Below are 24,839 nucleotides of genomic sequence, written 5' to 3'. Positions count from 1 at the left end.
CCATGAACAATGTGTATAAATAGAAATATATGTTTTAAATGTATATTAAAAAGATTAGTTACTGTATATTGTTGCAACTTTTAGAAAAAAATACATTATGTGGAAATCCCTAATGTACCAGACATACCTTAATAATATATCTAATACAGTAAATTAGTATTTTTTTTTCACCCAGTACAATTGATCCCAATTTGCAATTTTAGACACTCAGAAATATAAGGCACAAAGAGGCAGTGAAATGATTTCTAGTTTGGTGTTATCCTTCCAGTACCAATTTACATTCAGAGAAATGACACATAAGAATGCATAGATCCTTTAGAGTTAATAGAATGTCAGTTAAATTATTGTACAATCATCTACATCATTATTTTGTTCAATCATCCTGTTTAATTGGTAATAATTTTAAATCCCTAGAAACTACAGTCTATTAAATTGAAGAAAATATTGCTAATATGCAATAGATATCTTATATGTTGTCATATTCCCCATATCTAGTTGCTCAGTGATGCATGCTTATGTATTTGCACTAAATGACCCTAGTTACATATTACATTTTCCCATTTTAGCTCATAGTTCAACGTTGTGTGATGACTTCTGCTGTTCCTCTGAAAGCTGTTCAAAACTCTCTCAGTTAAAGTACACTATTATATCTAACATAATGCAGTACAAAGGTATTATACCTGACTGTGCTATTGGTAATATCTGGGTCTTTGGCAGTCACAGAACCAATATATGATCCAATAGTTGCATTTTCAAGTATTTCCATGAAATATTCTTTCTTGATAAACACTGGAGGTTCATCAACATCTATAACATAGATCCTTATAATTGCTGTATCAAACAAATCGATTTGGAACTTGTTTTGTGCTATTACTTGAATGATGTATCTTCTGCTTCTCCTTTCGAAGTCAACAACCTAATATTTTAGAAAATAAATAAAATTATTCTATACTTTTATATTTAATGTGCAGCTATAATAATTTAAAATTTATATTATTCCTGTTACATAACATATATTGTTTAATCAAAAACAAGCATTACTGACAAAATGTCATATGTGTTACTTCAAAGATGGCTGTTTAAATAGTATGTATGCCATTATAAACATTTTAATTAACAACTTGCCTAGCATGGTCATATCAGATGCGACCACACCAGCAAGTGCTTTATCTGACCTAGTTGGACAGGATGTGACCAGTCAGATAAACAGTGTTAGTAGTGGCAGGGAAGAGAAACTTCCCTCCGCTGCTGCTGTCAGATGGACAGGAAGGTCCCTCTGCCTCCATGCACCCTCCCCTCTCTGTTGCCATACTGGCGATCATTGCTGATCGGACGGCACGGCAGGATCACAGTGGCTGCAGACAATGGCAGCCACTGGGAAAGGGTGAACCAACTGGTTGTATGTTTCCTGGTTTGGTTGCATCACATGCACCATGTGCCTCCACTTATAAATGATGAGATCCATTCTGCTCAAGTGCAGAACAGATCTCTTCTGGCTGTTGGTTTTTAAAATCCTTTATGTTCCTATTGTCTAAGGCAGAACATTAGTGAGAAGGAGGAATAATCCTTGGAATTGATGACTGGCACACCTTTGTAATATATTCATGATTTCTGTATTTTCTGCAACTCTAAACCTCTTTATTATGTTCATGGTTTCTGTTAAGTGCCTTGAGAAAAGGGCTTAATAATAATAATAATAATAATAATAATAATAATAATAATAATAATAATATATTTATCATGACCCTGCAATCCCTAGTTCTTGGATACCTGCTACCTATATAAAATTCTGCATTCCTGACACTCCTGACATTTTACTATTTGTGTGCAATCTTGATACCTGTGCCTCATGATTTTCTATTACCTAATGCAATCATGAGTTTCTGACACTTTCATGCCCATTTGCTTTTCCGAGGTCTTGAAATTTTGTTATATGTGTGTAACCTTGTGTTTTGGGCACTATGTTACCTATTTAATCATAACATAACCTATACCAGCCAGGTAATTTCTTATATATTTTTAAGTGTAAAATATAAATCTACACTTTCACACATCTCCAACTCTCCTGGAAACATAATTTCTAACATCTGGACAATATTTGTATTCAGAGACTCTAATAAATTATTGGCACAATTGACAAGAGTTAGCAAATTCCAAATTTTCCATTTCAAGTATGTGGAATGACTATGACAATTATTTATATTTTTTTACATTCCACCTTTTAGTTATAACTACAGTACAAAGTAAAACTGAATATCAGCACCTGGTGTTCATTTATGACTATAGAACATGTGACATTATCACTAAATGCATGAAATTAGTATGTTCCCAGCATTCAATATTTTCCTTATCAATATAATAAAATAAAACATGTTGCTGAATTTTGGTCTGTGGCTGACTTTTTGGGTGTTAAGATGGAGGTGTTAGGAAAGATAACTTAAATAAATCTTGCAAAATTCAACTAAGTACTGTACTACTTACTTGACATTCATTTAATATATTTTGTTTAATCTGTCAACACCAAGTAAGCATACAAGAGGGTAGACTGGTTATCTGGATGGGAAAGGGAGCATTGGTTAATTGTTTCACCATACCAATGATGAGTCATTTGAACTGCTGTCCAACTGTTGGAGATACCGTGACATCTCCTAACCACTAATAGTGAGGTGCATTAACAAACTGTGCATCTTGATGCTTCAACTTCACTTGTTAAAGTTTAAGTAAAAAATACTTTATTTTTACTTTGTTTACATAACCATTTATCAGTTTAATCACATGAATATATTCCAAATGTATAATATACCTCTTAAGTGTTTATTTTTGTTCAGCAGTACTGTATGTCTAACATTTCTGCAACTAAAACAATGTACTCCAAGAATTTATGAATGATGTAAATGCTTCATTTTAAGAAAATATCAGGACGTTATTTGTTTGAAGCATCACAATTTTAAATTTTGAGTTACGTTTTTTTTTTTCTAGAAATGAGACAGAGAAGTATATTGTGATACTGTATATTTAAAAAAAAAACTAGTATTACCAAATAACATGCAAACCATATATCTCCCAAGCATGAATAAAATGTGACATTTACTGTTCACAAACAAAAATTTTAAAGATTTAATATTTTGTAGAAAAAGTTAATACATACAATCTATGCATAGACTGTAAAAATAATTGTTTGAAGGGAAGAGTTCTAACTTTTGTGGAAGGATCATTTCATTTACTAATTACTATTGTTCCCTCACATGACAACCTCACTGAAGGAACCCCTCTCAAATTTTCATATTCATGCATACCCTAGCAGGTTTTTATCATATTTTACTCACTTAACTCTTAAATTATAAATTAATGTTTTGTTGTACATAAGCTAGTTTATGTTTGTAAACCAGAACCACAAAAAATTATAGTAATCATTAAAATAAATATACACACACATTTTTATATTTTAACAGCATATCTGTTTCTGTCTATTTTAAATTTAATTTTTTTAATTTAGTTTATTTCAATTATATACAATAAGATGGCTTGCTTTCAGCTCTGTTCTAACTCACTGAGGCTAATTATATAAATGTACTATTCTATAACATTCATATTGTGGTTAATAACACTTTACCTTGTTTAATGTTAAGATGCCTTCTTGCGTTATAGAATCAGTGCTTATATTAAACATATTGTAATCACCCTTTTCTTCAATTGAGTAAACCATTTCTGCATTCCTTCCAATATCAATGTCATCAGCAAAAATGATTCCAACAATTTCTCCTACTGATGCTGATTCTATTATTGACATGTTATATGTTTCTGTAAAATACGGTGCATTTATGTAAAATACATGTGAAATAATTTTTTCAATCAGTGTACTACATTTTTGCTTGTCCAAATATATCATAATGTTTAATGTTAATATAAAATAAATCAAATGCAATATACTCTATATAAACCATTAGCTTAGATTTCTAGAAATAAACATCTCATTATCAGTATAGATTCAATATTATTTTCTAATCTTTAATGAATACTTAACTACAATTTATAGAAAATGTATATGAATATGAATTCTGTTAATTATGAATCCATCTAGAGTATTAACTATCATAAGAAGGGCCCTCTCCCCTCTGAATTCTCTAAATAATTATGTAACCTCAGCAACATATTTATGTATATATGTAAAATGATGCTCTTTCTGTAACATGTTGTATTTATGAATGTTGTTTATATGTTTTACCCTTCTGCATTATGCACATGAATAAAACATAGAAATTAATAAAATAGCATGATAAAATGCCTGCTACATGGCACATTGTGATGAGATATTGACATCTAGAAGTGCTATACACACTTGAAGTACAATGGACTAAGCAGATTTAATATGATACCATGCAGAGGACATTTCTTGCTTCATGGGTCACCAAGTAAAATTTTCTAACTTATTTAAACATGTTTCATCTGTATTTATTTTTATTATTTTTGAATTATAAATAATTTTCCCTAGTTTTAATATCTTTAAAGGGCCATTTCTTTATGGTACAGTACATTAGTAAAAAACAACAACAGCAATTTAGCAGAGAAAAAACTCAAGGAATGTGTCTGGTGCAAGTGCCACAGTGTTCAAATATATCAGTGCAATATTAATCCATTATCATTCATTTGCAAAGATATGTAACTGCAGAACATCTATAAAATAAAATGTTTCTAAAATATTATTTAATTACACCAAGATACAGTATATTTTTAAAATTGCAAGTATCCTGGAGAAGCTTGATGGACATGGCTGTCGCTGTTTCATAAATTGCTTCAGTGTAGTTTTCTTTTGTTATAATACTGAACTCTCTTCCAGAATCCTCTTGTTAATCTGTTTTATGCTGTTTTACATGTACTGGTCAACAAATGACAAATGTAAGTTGCTTACTTTGTTGAAATTTTGGTGCATTATCATTTATATCAGATACTTTAATGGTTACAGTTGTTGTTGCTGACAGAGCACCAACATTACCAATCATGTCTCTGGCTTGGATTATAACATGATAATGATCTTTGGTTTCTCTATCAATTTGTGAAGCAACACGAATTATTCCTAAAACACAAAAGAAAATGCAAAGTTCTATCAATTTGTGCAGCAACATGTCATTCCTAAAAACAAAAGTAAAAGCAAAAATTAAACAGACCTGTATTGTAAAAAAGAAAAGTCATTATCATAATATATTGCAAAATTAATTTGGTCAAAATGTTGAAATGTATGAAAGACATGATGATGATTTTACAATAATGATAACCCCACAGCATATATTCCACCTTGCAGTAATAAAAGGAACTTACAACTATTTACAGTTCTTTGTATAAGGCCAAAAAAATATAAAGGCTGGCCAGGGTTCTGCGTGTGGGAGACAGAGAGCACCTTATACTGCAACTGTAAAGCTGTGACAGGCAGCCCAGCCAGCGAAAGACCAGGCCAGAGCAAGTGTTACCCTGCAGGGAGCAGGACTTAGACTGTATTTGGGAGCAGCTGTGGTAGTCCAAAGCCAATAACCAGACCAGAGAATGTGTTACTCTGCAGAAAGCAGAGTTTGAGACTTTTGTGAGAGACTCTGTATTATGTCAGCAGATTAGCTGTTTACTTATAGTGAGGGCTCGATATGAGATATAGTTGCACTGAATGGGGGCTAGGCTATTTGTTGTTTTGTTTCTGTTTACTTATGCTGTCAGTAAAGCACTTTTCATTTATTTATACACCAAAAGAACTGCTTATGGGTCCTTATTTAGCCCTTTGACACTGCACCAAATACACCTCTCTGCGGAGCTACTGTAATTACCCCATATCATTACTATATTATATAGTTTTGTCAGCACTCACTTCACCCAAAGGGTGAGAACTTGGGAACTCATCTAATAAATTATATAGCTGTGGGGGAAGTCCTATGCTTATAGCTGCTTGCAGGTAAGCCATGAGACATACTGTACAAACATAGAAAATACGTTTACACAAAATATTTGAGTTATTTCTAGTGTACGACATCAATTGTGTTTTTTAAAGAAATGTAAATAACTTCCTTTATTAATCTGTACCCCATTTTTACTGAAATCAAGTAATTGCACACTATTTTCTATATACAGAAAGAGATATCAAATAGTGTATGACTTGAGCATATGTATATAAAAATATGGTATTGAATCAAAATGTCCATATTAAAATAAAGTGTCAAAAAGATTATATTAGGTCAAAAAAAGTTTTTATGAAAAACAATATTATTTTATATGTACAGTATTTCGTAGTGTTTTACTTACTTTAAAATAAATTCAAAATAATGTTGATTTACTTATTTTGTGTAGATATATTTTTTTATTGTGACTATAAAAATTAATTTATGATATATTTGTATTTATCATTGAACTGCTTTTTACTTTGCCAATTAAAACTGTATTCACATTGCAGTAAACTGAATATGCTACAGTACTTTTGGAAGATGGATTTCTAACCACATAGTCATGAATTTTTCATGATACTGTAATTTATTATGACTTTATACCAGAGAAATAAAACACATTGCACAATTCAATTGTTATATTGTATAATCATAATGCACTTGAGCATTTGTTATTGCAAAATGTCTTACTGGGGAAAAAATAATTGACAATGTAATAAATGAGTATGCTTTTATGTACCTTATTTGTGGCAGTATTAGTACAGTATGTTAAATGTTAGCATATTAGTTATATACAGATGAAATTGCACAATTTAAAGATTCCAGATACATATTTTATAGTATTTTGTGATACATTTGTGAAATTTAGGGTATTACCCACAATTACTGTACCAACAAAAAAATTACACATGTTGAAGGTAGATACAGCAGAACTTTGTGTTCTTCAGAGATTCTTTATAGGATGTGTGGATCATTTGTACTACATTTAGGAAAACATTCTTCTAGTGTAACGCACAATGGCCCTCATTCCGAGTTGTTCGTTCGGTAATTTTCTTCACATCGCAGCGATTTTCTGCTAATTGCGTATGCGCAATGTTCGCACTGCGACTGTGCCAAGTAAATTTGCTATGCAGTTAGGTATTTTACTCACGGCATTACGAGGTTTTTTCTTCGTTCTGGTGATCGTAATGTGATTGACAGTAAGTGGATGTTTCTGGGCGGAAACTGGCCGTTTTATGGGAGTGTGTGAAAAAACGCTACCGTTTCTGGGAAAAACGCGGGAGTAGCTGGAGGAACGGGGGAGTGTCTGGGCGAACGCTGGGTGTGTTTGTGACATCAAACCAGGAACGAAACTGACTGAACTGATCGCAGTTGCCGAGTAAGTGTGGAGCTACTCAGAAACTGCTAAGAAGTGTCTATTCGCAATTCTGCTAATCTTTCGTTCGCAATTTTACTATGCTAAGATTCACTCCCAGTAGGCGGTGGCTTAGCATGTGCAAAGCTGCTAAAAGCAGCTTGCGAGCGAACAACTCGGAATGAGGGCCAATGATGGCTCATCAGAACTCAACCTGTGATGTAGACTTTCCTCTGAGTCCTGAATGATCAGCAGGAATTAGATTCAGTTATCCCGCACACCTTTCCTGTACTTCTATGTTATATTCCAAAATATTATGATGAATATTCCATTCACCAGGAGACTATTAACATAAATAATCTTGTTTTTCTGACATGTTCTTGTGGTTCATTCTTTAGGATGTTCCTTAATGTATTTAAAGTATCACATGTGTACACAATCTAGGTTTTTTTTTTTTTACTCAAAAGCCAAATAACTTACAGAATGGTAATTATTGTTTGGTGTTATAGGAGAAAACTGGTGTACCTGGAAAAAAGCCATACAAACAAAAATAGTTCTTTGGAACTGAATTAATGAACTCAGGGCTGTAAAGCAGTGTTAGTGTTAATGTTAGCTACTGTACTATGCCAACCATGCTATTTATTATCTTAGAAGTACTTTGTAGTACCTTGCTTAGACCTTTCAGTTTGCATCTCCTAAAGTTAACTGATATATAAAATGCTATGATCATTTGAATACAGAGAACTGTATTAGTGGTAATAAGTTGGTATTGTTGTTTGTATTGAAATTATATCTTTGCAGTACAGTATGTACATTATGGGAGAGGATTCCAGTACCAGGATCCTGGGAACCGGATAGCACAGAGCTTTATGGGTCAAAAAAATATGCAGGAGTATAATCATTAAATCCCAAGTAATACAGGATGCAAAACACACTGTGCGGAGTATTCAATTACCCATGGTCTATGGCCAAGGGTTATTTTATTGCTAGGAGTTATCCCTGTCTGCCGGAGCCATGATAACACATGGGATTGGGGACTTATCTCTGATCCCATGTATTTTCCTGCAATTGGTCAATAATGCTGCTTTCACATCGCAAAACCTGCTTTTGAAATGGTATTTGAAACGGTTCTTAAAACGGGTCTGAGCAGTTAAACCCCTTTCACATCTCATGTTGTAACCAGTAAATTACCATTTCATTCCCGTTTTGGTACCTTTCACACTGAACCCGTTTCACCCATAGAAAACAGTGGTTGTCATTATAAATGGACTTTTCTGGCCCACACATTATTATTAATCACTAATTAATTCATTATTAATAATTTGGATAGTCGTACGATGGAACCCAGCAGCTTGAAGCATATCTATTTTTATTAGATGGGATTAGGTACTTGGTTTGTCTTTTTTGGAGGCACAAGTATTATTTATATATTTTTTTAAATTATAATTATTTTTTTTAGATGGAATGGTTAAATACAGGAAAAAAATAGCGTGGGGTCCCCCCTCCAAAGCATAACCAGCCTCGGGCTCTTCGAGCTGGTCCTGGTTCTAAAAATGCGGGGAAAAAATTGACAGGGGATCCCCCGTATTTTTAAAACCAGCACCGGGCTCTGCGCCTGGTGCTGGTGCAAAAAATACTGGGGACAAAACGAGTAGGGTACCCCGGCCAGGGGTGACTAGTTGGATATTTAATGCCACGGCCGCAGGGCACGGCATAAAAGTGACCCCCGGCTGTGGCATTATCTGTCCAGCTAGTGGAGCCTGATGCTGGTGTGAAAAATACGGGGGACCCCTACTCGTTTTGTCCCCCGTATTTTTTGCACCAGCACCAGGCGCAGAGCCTGGTGCTGGTTTTAAAAATACGGGGGATCCCCTGTCAATTTTTTCCCCGCATTTTTAGAACCAGGACCAGCTCGAAGAGCCCGAGGCTGGTTATGCTTTGGAGGGGGGACCCCACGCCATTTTTTCCCGTGTTTTTCACATTTAAACGTGTATAAAGCCACTCTCTCATGTGTCTCCTATGTTTTCCAAGCTGTTTCCTGGTTGTGGCTGGTGACATCACACATGGAGACAGCCTATCATCTTCTGGGGCTTGCAAATACCGTTTCAGACCCTTTCACACTGCACAGTGAAATGGGACTGAAACGGGTAGGACCCTGCTTTTTTACCGTTTCAAAATACCGGTATTTTGAAAACGGTAAATTGAAGGGGACCCTTTCACATCGCAGCTTGACCCGTTTAGGAAGCCAGTTAAAACGGCAAAATACCGGGTATAAGCTGCGGTGTGAAAGGGGTATAATTGTGATATCTGTCCATTTTCACCCGCCAAAAACAGCTTGGATCTATTGAGCAGGGGGCTAATGGATTAATACTTATATTCTCATATCCAGTCACATTGTATGGTGATCTTAAGTTCTCCCTGCTGTATACAGAATAAATGGAATATGATAATACAGCTGCGTTCAGTCATTGATAGGCTGGGAGTGTGGTGTGCAGTGATGTCATTAATGCATACTACCCAACAATCAGTGACTGAGAGCAGCTGCATCACAGGACTACAGCTTTTTAACTGCATTGAAGCACCTTATAAGTGCCACTACGTGAATAAGGTAAGTTAAAGGGTAGGGAGAAAAAATGCCAGGGAGAAATTGAGGGAGCAGAATAGCAGGAAGGAACATAAAGAATGGTATGGGTTGGAGTGGGGGTAGTGCCAGGTGGAACAGAGGTAGAAAGGAGAGCATGTAGAGTATAGGAAAGTATAGGAAAGATGGATGGCATTGAGGACAGGAGGGAAAAAGATGGATCGCGGAGAGGTCAGAAGGGGGAATGGATAACAGAAATGACATGAGGAGGGGAGATGGGTCTTATAGAGGACAGAAGGTGAGATATGGATGCAGTGGTGCTAGTAGAAATATTTTCTTTGTGGTACTGAGTGCCAAAAAATGGGTGTGATTATGTTCTGTGAGGGGGTGTGGCCACATGCCACTAGGGGGGGTGGCTACATGACACTAGCAGCATAGCCACATGACACATCCCCTTTTGCTTGTACTCTAGAGGCAAGGCTAGAAATATATAGTGGTACCCCTAGTATAACAGAAATATACAGTAGTGTCTACATTACAACACAAATATATAGTATTTAGAGATGAGCGGGTTCGGTTTCTCTGAAACCGAACCCGCACGAACTTCATGTTTTTTTCACGGGTCCGAGCAGACTCGGATCCTCCCGCCTTGCTCGGTTAACCCGAGCGCGCCCGAACGTCATCATGACGCTGTCGGATTCTCGCGAGACTCGGATTCTATATAAGGAGCCGCGCGTCGCCGCCATTTTCACACGTGCATTGAGATTGATAGGGAGAGGACGTGGCTGGCGTCCTCTCCATTAGAAATTAGATTAGAAGAGAGAGAGAGATTGTGCAGAGTCAGACAGAGTTTACCACAGTGACCAGTGCAGTTGTTGTTAGTTAACTTTTATTTATTTTAATATATATCCGTTCTCTGCTATATCCGTTCTCTGCCTGAAAAAAAACGATACACAGCAGCAGCCAGTCACACAGTGTGACTCAGTCTGTGTGCACTCAGCTCAGCCCAGTGTGCTGCACATCAATGTATAAAAGGCAAAGCTTATAATAATTGTGGGGGAGACTGGGGAGCACTGCAGGTTGTTATAGCAGGAGCCCCCAGGAGTACATAATATTATATTAATTTAAAATTAAACAGTGCACACTTTTGCTGCTGGAGTGCCACTGCCAGTGTGACTAGTGGTGACCAGTGCCTGACCACCAGTATAGTAGTATATTCATTGTTGTATGTATTGTATACTATCTCTTTATCAACCAGTCTATATTAGCAGCAGACACAGTACAGTGCGGTAGTTCACGGCTGTGGCTACCTCTGTGTCGGCAGTCGGAACTCGGCAGGCAGTCCGTCCATCCATAATTGTATTACAATATATACCACCTAACCGTGGTATTTTTTTTTCTTTCTTTATACCGTCATAGTGTCATACTAGTTGTTACGAGTATACTACTATCTCTTTATCAACCAGTGTACAGTGCGGTAGTTCACGGCTGTGGCTACCTCTGTGTCGGCAGTCGGCAGGCAGTCCGTCCATCCATAATTGTATTATTATTATAATATATACCACCTAACCGTGGTTTTTTTTCCATTCTTTATACCGTCGTCATAGTGTCATACTAGTTGTTACGAGTATACTACTATCTCTTTATCAACCAGTGTACAGTGCGGTAGTTCACGGCTGTGGCTACCTCTGTGTCGGCAGTCGGCAGGCAGTCCGTCCATCCATAATTGTATTATTATTATAATATATACCACCTAACCGTGGTTTTTTTTCCATTCTTTATACCGTCGTCATAGTGTCATACTAGTTGTTACGAGTATACTACTATCTCTTTATCAACCAGTGTACAGTGCGGTAGTTCACGGCTGTGGCTACCTCTGTGTCGGCAGTCGGCAGGCAGTCCGTCCATCCATAATTGTATTATTATTATAATATATACCACCTAACCGTGGTTTTTTTTCCATTCTTTATACCGTCGTCATAGTGTCATACTAGTTGTTACGAGTATACTACTATCTCTTTATCAACCAGTGTACAGTGCGGTAGTTCACGGCTGTGGCTACCTCTGTGTCGGCAGGCAGTCCGTCCATCCATAATTGTATTATTATTATAATATATACCACCTAACCGTGGTTTTTTTTTCATTCTTTATACCGTCGTCATAGTGTCATACTAGTTGTTACGAGTATACTACTATCTCTTTATCAACCAGTGTACAGTGCGGTAGTTCACGGCTGTGGCTACCTCTGTGTCGGCAGTCGGCAGGCAGTCCGTCCATCCATAATTGTATTATTATTATAATATATACCACCTAACCGTGGTTTTTTTTCCATTCTTTATACCGTCGTCATAGTGTCATACTAGTTGTTACGAGTATACTACTATCTCTTTATCAACCAGTGTACAGTGCGGTAGTTCACGGCTGTGGCTACCTCTGTGTCGGCAGTCGGCAGGCAGTCCGTCCATCCATAATTGTATTATTATTATAATATATACCACCTAACCGTGGTTTTTTTTCCATTCTTTATACCGTCGTCATAGTGTCATACTAGTTGTTACGAGTATACTACTATCTCTTTATCAACCAGTGTACAGTGCGGTAGTTCACGGCTGTGGCTACCTCTGTGTCGGCAGTCGGCAGGCAGTCCGTCCATCCATAATTGTATTATTATTATAATATATACCACCTAACCGTGGTTTTTTTTCCATTCTTTATACCGTCGTCATAGTGTCATACTAGTTGTTACGAGTATACTACTATCTCTTTATCAACCAGTGTACAGTGCGGTAGTTCACGGCTGTGGCTACCTCTGTGTCGGCAGTCGGCAGGCAGTCCGTCCATCCATAATTGTATTATTATTATAATATATACCACCTAACCGTGGTTTTTTTTTCATTCTTTATACCGTCGTCATAGTGTCATACTAGTTGTTACGAGTATACTACTATCTCTTTATCAACCAGTGTACAGTGCGGTAGTTCACGGCTGTGGCTACCTCTGTGTCGGCAGTCGGCAGGCAGTCCGTCCATCCATAATTGTATTATTATTATAATATATACCACCTAACCGTGGTTTTTTTATACCACCTAACCGTGGCAGTCCGTCCATAATTGTATACTAGTATCCAATCCATCCATCTCCATTGTTTACCTGAGGTGCCTTTTAGTTCTGCCTATAAAATATGGAGAACAAAAAAGTTGAGGTTCCAAAATTAGGGAAAGATCAAGATCCACTTCCACCTCGTGCTGAAGCTGCTGCCACTAGTCATGGCCGAGACGATGAAATGCCAGCAACGTCGTCTGCCAAGGCCGATGCCCAATGTCATAGTACAGAGCATGTCAAATCCAAAACACCAAATATCAGAAAAAAAAGGACTCCAAAACCTAAAATAAAATTGTCGGAGGAGAAGCGTAAACTTGCCAATATGCCATTTACCACACGGAGTGGCAAGGAACGGCTGAGGCCCTGGCCTATGTTCATGGCTAGTGGTTCAGCTTCACATGAGGATGGAAGCACTCAGCCTCTCGCTAGAAAACTGAAAAGACTCAAGCTGGCAAAAGCACCGCAAAGAACTGTGCGTTCTTTGAAATCCCAAATCCACAAGGAGAGTCCAATTGTGTCGTTTGCGATGCCTGACCTTCCCAACACTGGACGTGAAGAGCATGCGCCTTCCACTATTTGCATGCCCCCTGCAAGTGCTGGAAGGAGCACCCGCAGTCCAGTTCCTGATAGTCAGATTGAAGATGTCAGTGTTGAAGTACACCAGGATGAGGAGGATATGGGTGTTGCTGGCGCTGGGGAGGAAATTGACCAGGAGGATTCTGATGGTGAGGTGGTTTGTTTAAGTCAGGCACCTGGGGAGACACCTGTTGTCCGTGGGAGGAATATGGCCGTTGACATGCCAGGTGAAAATACCAAAAAAATCAGCTCTTCGGTGTGGAGGTATTTCACCAGAAATGCGGACAACAGGTGTCAAGCCGTGTGTTCCCTTTGTCAAGCTGTAATAAGTAGGGGTAAGGACGTTAACCACCTCGGAACATCCTCCCTTATACGTCACCTGCAGCGCATTCATAATAAGTCAGTGACAAGTTCAAAAACTTTGGGTGACAGCGGAAGCAGTCCACTGACCAGTAAATCCCTTCCTCTTGTAACCAAGCTCACGCAAACCACCCCACCAACTCCCTCAGTGTCAATTTCCTCCTTCCCCAGGAATGCCAATAGTCCTGCAGGCCATGTCACTGGCAAGTCTGACGAGTCCTTTCCTGCCTGGGATTCCTCCGATGCATCCTTGCGTGTAACGCCTACTGCTGCTGGCGCTGCTGTTGTTGCCGCTTGGAGTCGATGGTCATCCCAGAGGGGAAGTCGTAAGCCCACTTGTACTACTTCCAGTAAGCAATTGACTGTTCAACAGTCCTTTGCGAGGAAGATGAAATATCACAGCAGTCATCCTACTGCAAAGCGGATAACTGAGTCCTTGACAACTATGTTGGTGTTAGACGTGCGTCCGGTATCCGCCGTTAGTTCACAGGGAACTAGACAATTTATTGAGGCAGTGTGCCCCCGTTACCAAATACCATCTAGGTTCCACTTCTCTAGGCAGGCGATACCGAGAATGTACACGGACGTCAGAAAAAGACTCACCAGTGTCCTAAAAAATGCAGTTGTACCCAATGTCCACTTAACCACGGACATGTGGACAAGTGGAGCAGGGCAGGGTCAGGACTATATGACTGTGACAGCCCACTGGGTAGATGTATGGACTCCCGCCGCAAGAACAGCAGCGGCGGCACCAGTAGCAGCATCTCGCAAACGCCAACTCTTTCCTAGGCAGGCTACGCTTTGTATCACCGCTTTCCAGAATACGCACACAGCTGAAAACCTCTTACGGCAACTGAGGAAGATCATCGCGGAATGGCTTACCCCAATTGGACTCTCCTGTGGATTTGTGGCATCGGACAACGCCAGCAATATTGTGTGTGCATTAAATATGGGCAAATTCCAGCACGTCCCATGTTTTGCACATACCTTGAATTTGGTGGTGCAGAATTTTTTAAAAAACGACAGGGGCGTGCAAGAGATGCTGTCGGTGGCCAGAAAAATTGCGGGACACTTTCGGCGTACAGGCACCACGTACAGAAGACTGGAGCACCACCAAAAACTACTGAACCTGCCCTGCCATCATCTGAAGCAAGAAGTGGTAACGAGGTGGAATTCAACCCTCTATATGCTTCAGAGGTTGGAGGAGCAGCAAAAGGCCATTCAAGCCTATACAATTGAGCACGATATAGGAGATGGAATGCACCTGTCTCAAGTGCAGTGGAGAATGATTTCAACGTTGTGCAAGGTTCTGATGCCCTTTGAACTTGCCACACGTGAAGTCAGTTCAGACACTGCCAGCCTGAGTCAGGTCATTCCCCTCATCAGGCTTTTGCAGAAGAAGCTGGAGGCATTGAAGAAGGAGCTAACACGGAGCGATTCCGCTAGGCATGTGGGACTTGTGGATGCAGCCCTTAATTCGCTTAACAAGGATTCACGGGTGGTCAATCTGTTGAAATCAGAGCACTACATTTTGGCCACCGTGCTCGATCCTAGATTTAAAGCCTACCTTGGATCTCTCTTTCCGGCAGACACAGGTCTGCTGGGGTTGAAAGACCTGCTGGTGACAAAATTGTCAAGTCAAGCGGAACGCGACCTGTCAACATCTCCTCCTTCACATTCTCCCGCAACTGGGGGTGCGAGGAAAAGGCTCAGAATTCCGAGCCCACCCGCTGGCGGTGATGCAGGGCAGTCTGGAGCGACTGCTGATGCTGACATCTGGTCCGGACTGAAGGACCTGACAACGATTACGGACATGTCGTCTACTGTCACTGCATATGATTCTCTCAACATTGATAGAATGGTGGAGGATTATATGAGTGACCGCATCCAAGTAGGCACGTCACACAGTCCGTACTTATACTGGCAGGAAAAAGAGGCAATTTGGAGGCCCTTGCACAAACTGGCTTTATTCTACCTAAGTTGCCCTCCCACAAGTGTGTACTCCGAAAGAGTGTTTAGTGCCGCCGCTCACCTTGTCAGCAATCGGCGTACGAGGTTACATCCAGAAAATGTGGAGAAGATGATGTTCATTAAAATGAATTATAATCAATTCCTCCGCGGAGACATTGACCAGCAGCAATTGCCTCCACAAAGTACACAGGGAGCTGAGATGGTGGATTCCAGTGGGGACGAATTGATAATCTGTGAGGAGGGGGATGTACACGGTGATATATCGGAGGGTGAAGATGAGGTGGACATCTTGCCTCTGTAGAGCCAGTTTGTGCAAGGAGAGATTAATTGCTTCTTTTTTGGGGGGGGTCCAAACCAACCCGTCATATCAGTCACAGTCGTGTGGCAGACCCTGTCACTGAAATGATGGGTTGGTTAAAGTGTGCATGTCCTGTTTTGTTTATACAACATAAGGGTGGGTGGGAGGGCCCAAGGATAATTCCATCTTGCACCTCTTTTTTCTTTTCTTTTTCTTTGCATCATGTGCTGATTGGGGAGGGTTTTTTGGAAGGGACATCCTGCGTGACACTGCAGTGCCACTCCTAGATGGGCCCGGTGTTTGTGTCGGCCACTAGGGTCGCTAATCTTACTCACACAGCTACCTCATTGCGCCTCTTTTTTTCTTTGCGTCATGTGCTGTTTGGGGAGGGTTTTTTGGAAGGGACATCCTGCGTGACACTGCAGTGCCACTCCTAGATGTGCCCGGTGTTTGTGTCGGCCACTAGGGTCGCTAATCTTACTCACACAGTCAGCTACCTCATTGCGCCTCTTTTTTTCTTTGCGTCATGTGCTGTTTGGGGAGGGTTTTTTGGAAGGGCCATCCTGCGTGACACTGCAGTGCCACTCCTAGATGGGCCCGGTGTTTGTGTCGGCCACTAGTGTCGCTAATCTTACTCACACAGCTACCTCATTGCGCCTCTTTTTTTCTTTGCGTCATGTGCTGTTTGGGGAGGGTTTTTTGGAAGGGACATCCTGCGTGACACTGCAGTGCCACTCCTAGATGGGCCCGGTGTTTGTGTCGGCCACTAGGGTCGCTTATCTTACTCACACAGCGACCTCGGTGCAAATTTTAGGACTAAAAATAATATTGTGAGGTGTGATGTGTTCAGAATAGGCTGAAAATGAGTGTAAATTATGTTTTTTGAGGTTAATAATACTTTGGGATCAAAATTACCCCCAAATTCTATGATTTAAGCTGTTTTTTAGGGTTTTTTGAAAAAAACACCCGAATCCAAAACACACCCGAATCCGACAAAAATAATTCGGTGAGGTTTTGCCAAAACGCGTTCGAACCCAAAACACGGCCGCGGAACCGAACCCAAAACCAAAACACAAAACCCGAAAAATTTCAGGCGCTCATCTCTAATAGTATTCTCATATTAATAGAAAACATATAGTAGTAACCACATTATATTAGAAATGAATTCCCCCACACAGTGAAGCCAGAGACATGCCCAGCAGCCAAGCCTGTGAAGAACAAAATCCACTCAGTTCCGATGCATCACATAAGCCGAATGAAGGGAAACAGCTGCACCCAGCAAGGGACGCAGCGGGAAAGTGCACTCAGGCTCCTCTCTTCTCACCAGCCATGGCTGCCAGAGAAGGAAGCATGATGCCACATCACAACATCACCGTCATGCTCCCAGTAACCGTGACAAAGTGGAAGGCTCCATCATGCTGTCAAGCACCATGGTCCTCTTGCTCGGCAACACATAGTAATTGTGGTAATGGCTGTCATGGGTACAAAGTGTCTGGCAGGTGGTACTTTGTAGCCGCTGCCAAATTCTTAAGGGTACTCCAAACCCGAGTGTACCCGCATACTTGCACCACTGTATGAATGGCAGAGAGGACATTAGGGGGGAGATGGATGGCAGAGAGGACAGGAGGAGGAGAAATGAATGGCAGAGAGGACAGGAGGGGGAGAAGGATGGCAGAGGGGACAAGAAGTGGGTGATGAATGGCAGAGAGGACAGGAGGGAGGGATGGATGTTAGGGAAAAATGGGGTGAATAAAAAACAAATAAAAATAAAAATGTAATGCTTTAATTTTCCATTTTCTCCTTGATTCCAATACTGAGATTAATCCCAGGATCCCAATCTTGAGATATAGTAATCTTGAAACACCAGGATTACAAAAAAATTTGAGGATTGAGGGCCTGATTCAGCATCAGTGGTTAAAGTACGGAAATTGCTATTTGGCGATTTCCGCACTTCTGCTGCATGCAGGTGCGAAGACTTAGATTGCAATTGCATGCAATCGCAATCTAAGTTCCAGCAGGGGGCAGCAATGCAGCATTTTGGGTGCAGCATTGCGGCATTGGGTGGGCGTGGTCTAGACAATGGAGGTATGTCCGGACCATTTGCAGAGTGGGCCGCAGCAGTTGCATGACATCACATGCAGCAGCTGCAACACAAAATATTTTGGCCCGGTGACAGCCTTCGCAGCTAAACAACTCATGATGAATTAGGCCCTGAAATCCTTACTTATTAAGTTAATATAATTTGAGGATTGAGGGCCTGATTCAGCATCAGTTGTTAAAGTACGGAAATTGCTATTTGGCGATTTTCGCACTTCTGAGCAAGTGCGCATGTTGCTGCGTGCAGGTGCAAAGTATGTATGTCTGTTTTATTTATGTCATATACAGCTTTCCACCAGTACATGTGTTCAATAAAACACACACACATATCTGTGTAGCTTTAAAATATTTTACACCAATAATAAATTAGTATTTGCTACTAACACTCTCAAGCCACATCTGTATGCATAATGCAAGTATACAGATTTGTTACTCTCCATGAAAATGTAGCAAATAGTGATGTGCAATTGAATGCATCTTGAATTACATTTCACTGACATACTATATGCATATACTGTAAATTTGTAATCTCTTATTGCGTACTTACAATACTATAAGACAGTAAATCCATCATCTGCACCTGCCTAGCTAGACTAGTGGAGATTACACCCCTATTGTCTATATAAAAAAAAACTCATGCTGTGACACTTAAACCATACACATAAGCTTCTATTAACTCCTTTTGCCAGGAAATCTGACTTGTGGGGATTTCCAGAGAACAGCAAATATGTTAAAATATTTAATATGAACACTTTGGACATTACTGCCTATTTCTTTTTCTACCATCTGAGAGGTAAGATCTAGCTGCTTGAAAACTTTGGAAAATTGGGGAGTATCCAGGAGATGCAGGAGAGTAGGCAAGAATGTTGGTGAAAGAGTTGAAATGCTGTAATTGTCTACGCCAAGAAGTGTTTTATATGGTCTTGAAGCAGAAAGTTAGAGAGAGAGAGAGAAAAAGAGAGCGAGATGATAGATATATATATATATACTGTATATATATATATATATACATACATAAAGAAGATGTGTGTAGACTGGTGCGCTTCTTCTGGATTCGACCGCACGGTAAAAAACTTTTTCCGTGTATCCGTGTATGTAGAGTCGGTGGTATAATAGCCGCAAAGTGGCTAGTAGCAAAGTTTCATAGGTTTTATATAAGTCCTAGCAAAGTCACGTGAGCTTTGAATAAGTTATATTAAGCACCTTCCTCTCTTCAGGGCGGCAGCTCAGTTCCTCAGTATACCAGAGGTGTATGGCATGGATTCTGTAGTAAAAAAGAGGAGAAGAACAAGCGCCTATGGTGCAGTAAGTTTTGTATGTGTTGGACAACACTAAAAATGATGTATATAAATGTGTACCAGAGATTTTCTTTAAACCACGTCAAAATAGATAGATGTCAGTCAGGATATTTCTTGCTATCAACACCATCAGAGATTTTCTTTAAACCACGTCAAAATAGATAGATGTCAGTCAGGATATTTCTTGCTATCAACACCATCTAGAAGTCAAAGAAGACGAGATCGCCACATGGCGCAGTATTGCAGGATAGAAGATAATTTTCCCCAAAATAAACCTTATTAGGCGTACCAGATTTTGGATGTATAATCAGCATGAACAGCTATCAATTGTGTGTCCAGAGAGATCCCATTCAGTCCAGTACACAGGGTATTTGTGAAATCAGTCGGAAGACTGGAAAATTTATTTAGATTAAATGGCTATAAAACAACACTCAAATGTAAATATAAATAAGTTTTAAAAGAAATATAAAATAAAGCTTAGCTTAGTGGCAGTTTGATCATCTGCTCAGGTCTCAACGCGTTTCGCCAAATAAGGCTTCATCAGGAGATAAGAGTACTGTACAGAATGGTGCCTTTTTATAGCTGGCTGAGCTGGTTTGATCATCAACTTCCGGTTTGCAGCATTTCCGGAACCGGAAGTGACGTCAATTCCGTCGAAAGTGAAAGTAAAATCTGTTTCAAATCATTCTTAATACAATATAATTCACATCCAGTCATTATGTATACAAAAGAAATGATAGGTGAGGATATAGACATTATTTCCATGCAGGAAGAAATTCTTTTATGTGAAACTACATATCCGTTTTTAATCTTAGAACCGGAAGTGACGTCACTTCCTGTTGACGATAATCTAAATGTAATGGGGACACCTTATTGAATTAGTGGATGCCCGAACACTAGTGATATGGTAACATATAGGCAGCCTGCGCTAGGCATGTATAAAACTATCATACACCAGATCGGAATTAAGATAGACTGCTGGTGCTTTACGCCGTTCGTGCATGGGGTTGTATGCGGTTCACGCGGCCGGAACCGGAAGTCGCGTCACTTCCTATCTTTGGCGGAGACGGATTAGTTTCTAATAACTCCTAGAGGATGATACATATTAAAGGACATTGCTTGGTATAGGCCTTACAACGGATGATAGCTTATGGCATACAGTTATCTGATTAAAGCTAATTAGCATTTAAATATCGGATATCGCGGCATACATGCCGTGAACGTCACTTCCGGTCCACGGAACAGCAGCCAGATAATCCAATACTGTTTAATAACTTGGATAAATACAGATCAGTACTGAAGAGTGGCGAATGGGACAATAAGCAATAAATATTCAAAACATGTATAGCCATATAAAAATACATAAATAAACCGAAAATACAGTAATAAATACATATATCACGTTAGGTTAATAAAGTTGGATAAATACTGAAGAATTTTTAGTATATCAAAGTACCTAATTAGGCACTGATTAAAAGGTGCTATGCAATATCTTTCTGGTGTAGAATGAAGTTATGTGATTAAAAACTAAATATATTGGTGCCATCTTGATATATGTAATGCATATAGATAAAAAAGATTATTTATAAAAAAGGTGCAATTTCATATCCTTCATTATGGCCATGTGGGGACATGGTGTTCAGGGTGAAGATCCAGTACATCTCTCGTTGGGAAAGTTTCCTTAGTAGATCTCCGCCTCTTGTACCCAACTTGACATGCTCAATCGCCTTGAAGGTTAATGAATCAAGTTTCGAGTTGTGGACTTCCGTGAAATGTCTGGAAAGGGGGTGGCTTTCAACTTTGTTCTTTATATTGCGGACATGTTCTTGCATGCGGAGTTTAAGTGCTCTCTTAGTCTTCCCTACGTATTTCCGCTGGCAGCCACATTCAATAACATATATTACTGATGTAGTGTTGCAATTTATGAAGTCCTTTATTTTGAATTCCTTCTTGTTGTTTGTGTCTGTAAATGTTCTCCTGCTTGGATGTACATATTTGCACATAATGCAATGACCACATTTATACATTCCTTTGCATTTAGGGAACCCTGTCGCTTCACCTCGTGATTCCTTAAGTAAACTTGGTGCTAATATTTCCTTCAAATTATTAGATTTCCTGAATATGACCACTGGTTTCTCTGGTAGTATCTCATTCAATATCGGATCCATCTTGAGGATGTGCCAATGTTTAGAGAAGATTCTTTTAATTTTGTGCTCTTCGCAATTAATTTTGGTGATAAATGGTGCTATAAGCTTTTTGTTGAGATCTTTAGTTTTTGGTTGTAGGAGGGATTCTCTATCAAGTTTTTCACCGCGATCCATCGCTTCCTTTACAATATGTTCAGGATAGCCTCTTTCCCTAAATCTGTCCGCATAAATCTTCGATTGTTCATGGAAAGTTTCGATGTTGGTACAATTTCTTCTAATTCTGTACATTTGGGAATAGGGAATATTATTTTTTCACTGTAAAGTATGTCCACTGTTGTAGTGCAAGTAGCTGTTGGTGTCCACTGTTTTAATAAAATTTTTTGTGATGATTGTTTCATTGTTATTTGTAAGTATTAGATCTAGGAATTCTGCTTTTTCTTTACTTGATGTGCTGGTGAAAGAGAGATTGAAATCGTTCTTCTGGATTCCTTCCATAAATAGATTGAAGCTTTCTTGAGTACCTTCCCAAATTAGAATGATGTCATCTATGTATCTCTTATAAAATCGGATATTGCTGGCAAACCATGGATTATCATAGATGTTGATCTGTTCCCACATTCCCATCAGGATATTTGCGTAACTGGGCGCGAAGACTGTACCCATTGCGGTACCGCGCACCTGTAGGTAAAATGCATCTCTGAATTTAAAGTAGTTGTGTGTTAGAATGAATTCAATCAACGTACATAAGAAGTCACAATGTTGCTGCGAATTGTTCGGGTCCGAAACTGATTTCGCACGACAGGCCTCTATTCCCTTCTCGTGAATAATGCTTGTATATAGGGACTGCACGTCGATGGTTGTCCACAAATATGTGTCTTTCCATTTAAAGTCTTTTAATAGACTCAGGACACTGGTCGTATCCTTGAGATAGGAGGGTAGAGTTTGTACATATGGTTTTAGGAACAGATCTACATATTCCGAAACATGTGCCGTAAGGGAGTCTATACCTGCAATGATAGGTCTTCCTGGTGGAGCATCTAATTTTTTATGTATTTTTGGTAAGTGGTACATGATGGGTATCACTGGATTACTGTTCATGAGGTATTGATACTCGTCCTTGCTAATTAGATTCTTGTGTAAGGCTGGTACTAATGTTAATCTTAGTTCATTGATGAATCCCTCTGTTGGATCTTTAGGTTGTGGTTTGTATGATGCCGTGTCTCCAAGCAATCTTAGTGCTTCCTTGATATAGTCCTCTTTGTTTTGGATCACCAGACCTCCTCCCTTATCTGCTGGTCTTAGGATGATTGTGTCAATACTTTTCAGTTCCTTGAGTGCATGTTTTTCTGAGTTGTTTAGGTTGCATTTCTTCACTTTAAAATCACCAGTCTCGATTAAATCCTTTTTTACCAGGTCATAGAAGATATTAATATGAGATCCCTTTGATTCTAATGGATAAAATTTCGAAGGAGGTTTTAGCCCTGATTTTGATGTATTATAGTTGGTCAAAATTGCTGTGTCTTTCCTTGCAAAATGTCTTTTCAAAGTCAGATTTCTTATATACTTGTTCAGATCTATGAACATTGAAAATTTATCCGGTTTTTGTGTCGGTGCGAATGTTATCCCCTTACTAAGTAGTGAAATTTGGGGTTGTGTCAAGTTGTGATTTGATAAGTTGAAGATGCCTTTGTCTTGTGGATTCACTAGTGGTAGTATCTTTTTCTGGGATTTTCTTCTTCGCCCTCCTCGTTTTCCCCTTCTCGTAGTCTTCTTTTTAATGGTGATGCTATTTGAGTAACTTCTTTTACTCTTGTGTGGAGATCCTTGTCCCTGTATGGTCTTTGTGGTCTCTGTTCTAAAAAACGTTCTCCTACGTCCGCTTGTATGCTTGTAGAGGGTTGTTCCAGTGTAGAGTATCGGTTTTCCATCCTTATTGTGTCATCTCTTTGCCTAGGTTGTTGTTTGTGGATTGATGGTGAGTCGGTTCTAGGTTTTATCCGACTTCGTGAGAAATCTCTTCCATGGGAGGGTAATCGTCCTCTGCTCCTGTCCTGGGGTCGGAGTCGGGCCCAATTTTTGATGTTATTTGTTTCATAGTCTTTCTTATCTCTCAGGAATTTATGTTCTTTATTTTTGATCACATCTTCTTCCACTTTTTCCAGTTTTTTGTTCAGGACTTTTTCATTTATTTTGAACTCCTCACTATCTTTGAATTTAGTGAGTGCCAAATCTTTAGTTTTGAGGTTGTCTTCTATAGTTGAGAGTTCTTTCTTCTTCTCTTTTACAATTAATTTCATGAGATTAATAGAACAGTCATGGAGGATTTTGTCCCATTCGCCCATAAATTCTGTCCTATCTGAACCAAATGTAGGATTCTTCATCAGTCTAAGACCTCTTGGTACTCTGTTCACTTTGAGATAATGCTCTAAGCCTTTTATGTCCCACCATGTTCTAATTTCTTTAATCAGTGATTTTTCAATGTCCCAAAAAAGGGAGTCAATATTCTCATTTATTATTATGCTACCCCGGGATTTTTCCTCATTAAAGACATGTTGGCATAGCTCTGATCTTTTTTTGCTCAGGCCGCACAAACGTAACATTTTATCAACACAGAAAAAAGAAAGTTCACTGTAATATTCAAGGTCGAAAATTAGAGAGCAGCTCAAGTCTAAATTACCAAATAATAGACAAAAAGAAGATGTGTGTAGACTGGTGCGCTTCTTCTGGATTCGACCGCACGGTAAAAAACTTTTTCCGTGTATCCGTGTATGTAGAGTCGGTGGTATAATAGCCGCAAAGTGGCTAGTAGCAAAGTTTCATAGGTTTTATATAAGTCCTAGCAAAGTCACGTGAGCTTTGAATAAGTTATATTAAGCACCTTCCGCTCTTCAGGGCGGCAGCTCAGTTCCTCAGTATACCAGAGGTGTATGGCATGGATTCTGTAGTAAAAAAGAGGAGAAGAACAAGCGCCTATGGTGCAGTAAGTTTTGTATGTGTTGGACAACACTAAAAATGATGTATATAAATGTGTACCAGAGATTTTCTTTAAACCACGTCAAAATAGATAGATGTCAGTCAGGATATTTCTTGCTATCAACACCATCAGAGATTTTCTTTAAACCACGTCAAAATAG

At 39.3% G+C, this 24,839-nt stretch overlaps 1 protein-coding gene across 3 annotated transcripts in view; it reads right to left on the bottom strand.

The window, feature by feature from the left end:
- The window catches only part of LOC134928092 (cadherin-19-like), a 213,782-nt gene that overhangs the window by 39,882 nt on the left and 149,061 nt on the right, over positions 1-24,839 (bottom strand). For all 3 annotated transcript variants that reach the window (XM_063923397.1, XM_063923398.1, XM_063923396.1), the window contains 3 exons: positions 4,910-5,074; positions 3,614-3,801; positions 681-916 (listed from right to left, as the gene is read on the bottom strand). In XM_063923397.1, coding sequence (XP_063779467.1) covers positions 681-916; positions 3,614-3,801; positions 4,910-5,074 — 589 coding nt within the window. The remainder of the gene's footprint in view (positions 1-680; positions 917-3,613; positions 3,802-4,909; positions 5,075-24,839) is intronic.

This window comes from Pseudophryne corroboree, chromosome 5 (genome assembly GCF_028390025.1).
Source record: "Pseudophryne corroboree isolate aPseCor3 chromosome 5, aPseCor3.hap2, whole genome shotgun sequence".
Taxonomy (NCBI): domain Eukaryota; kingdom Metazoa; phylum Chordata; class Amphibia; order Anura; family Myobatrachidae; genus Pseudophryne; species Pseudophryne corroboree.
Note: the sequence above shows the minus strand (reverse complement) of the source record. Positions and strands in the feature narration are given on the sequence as shown.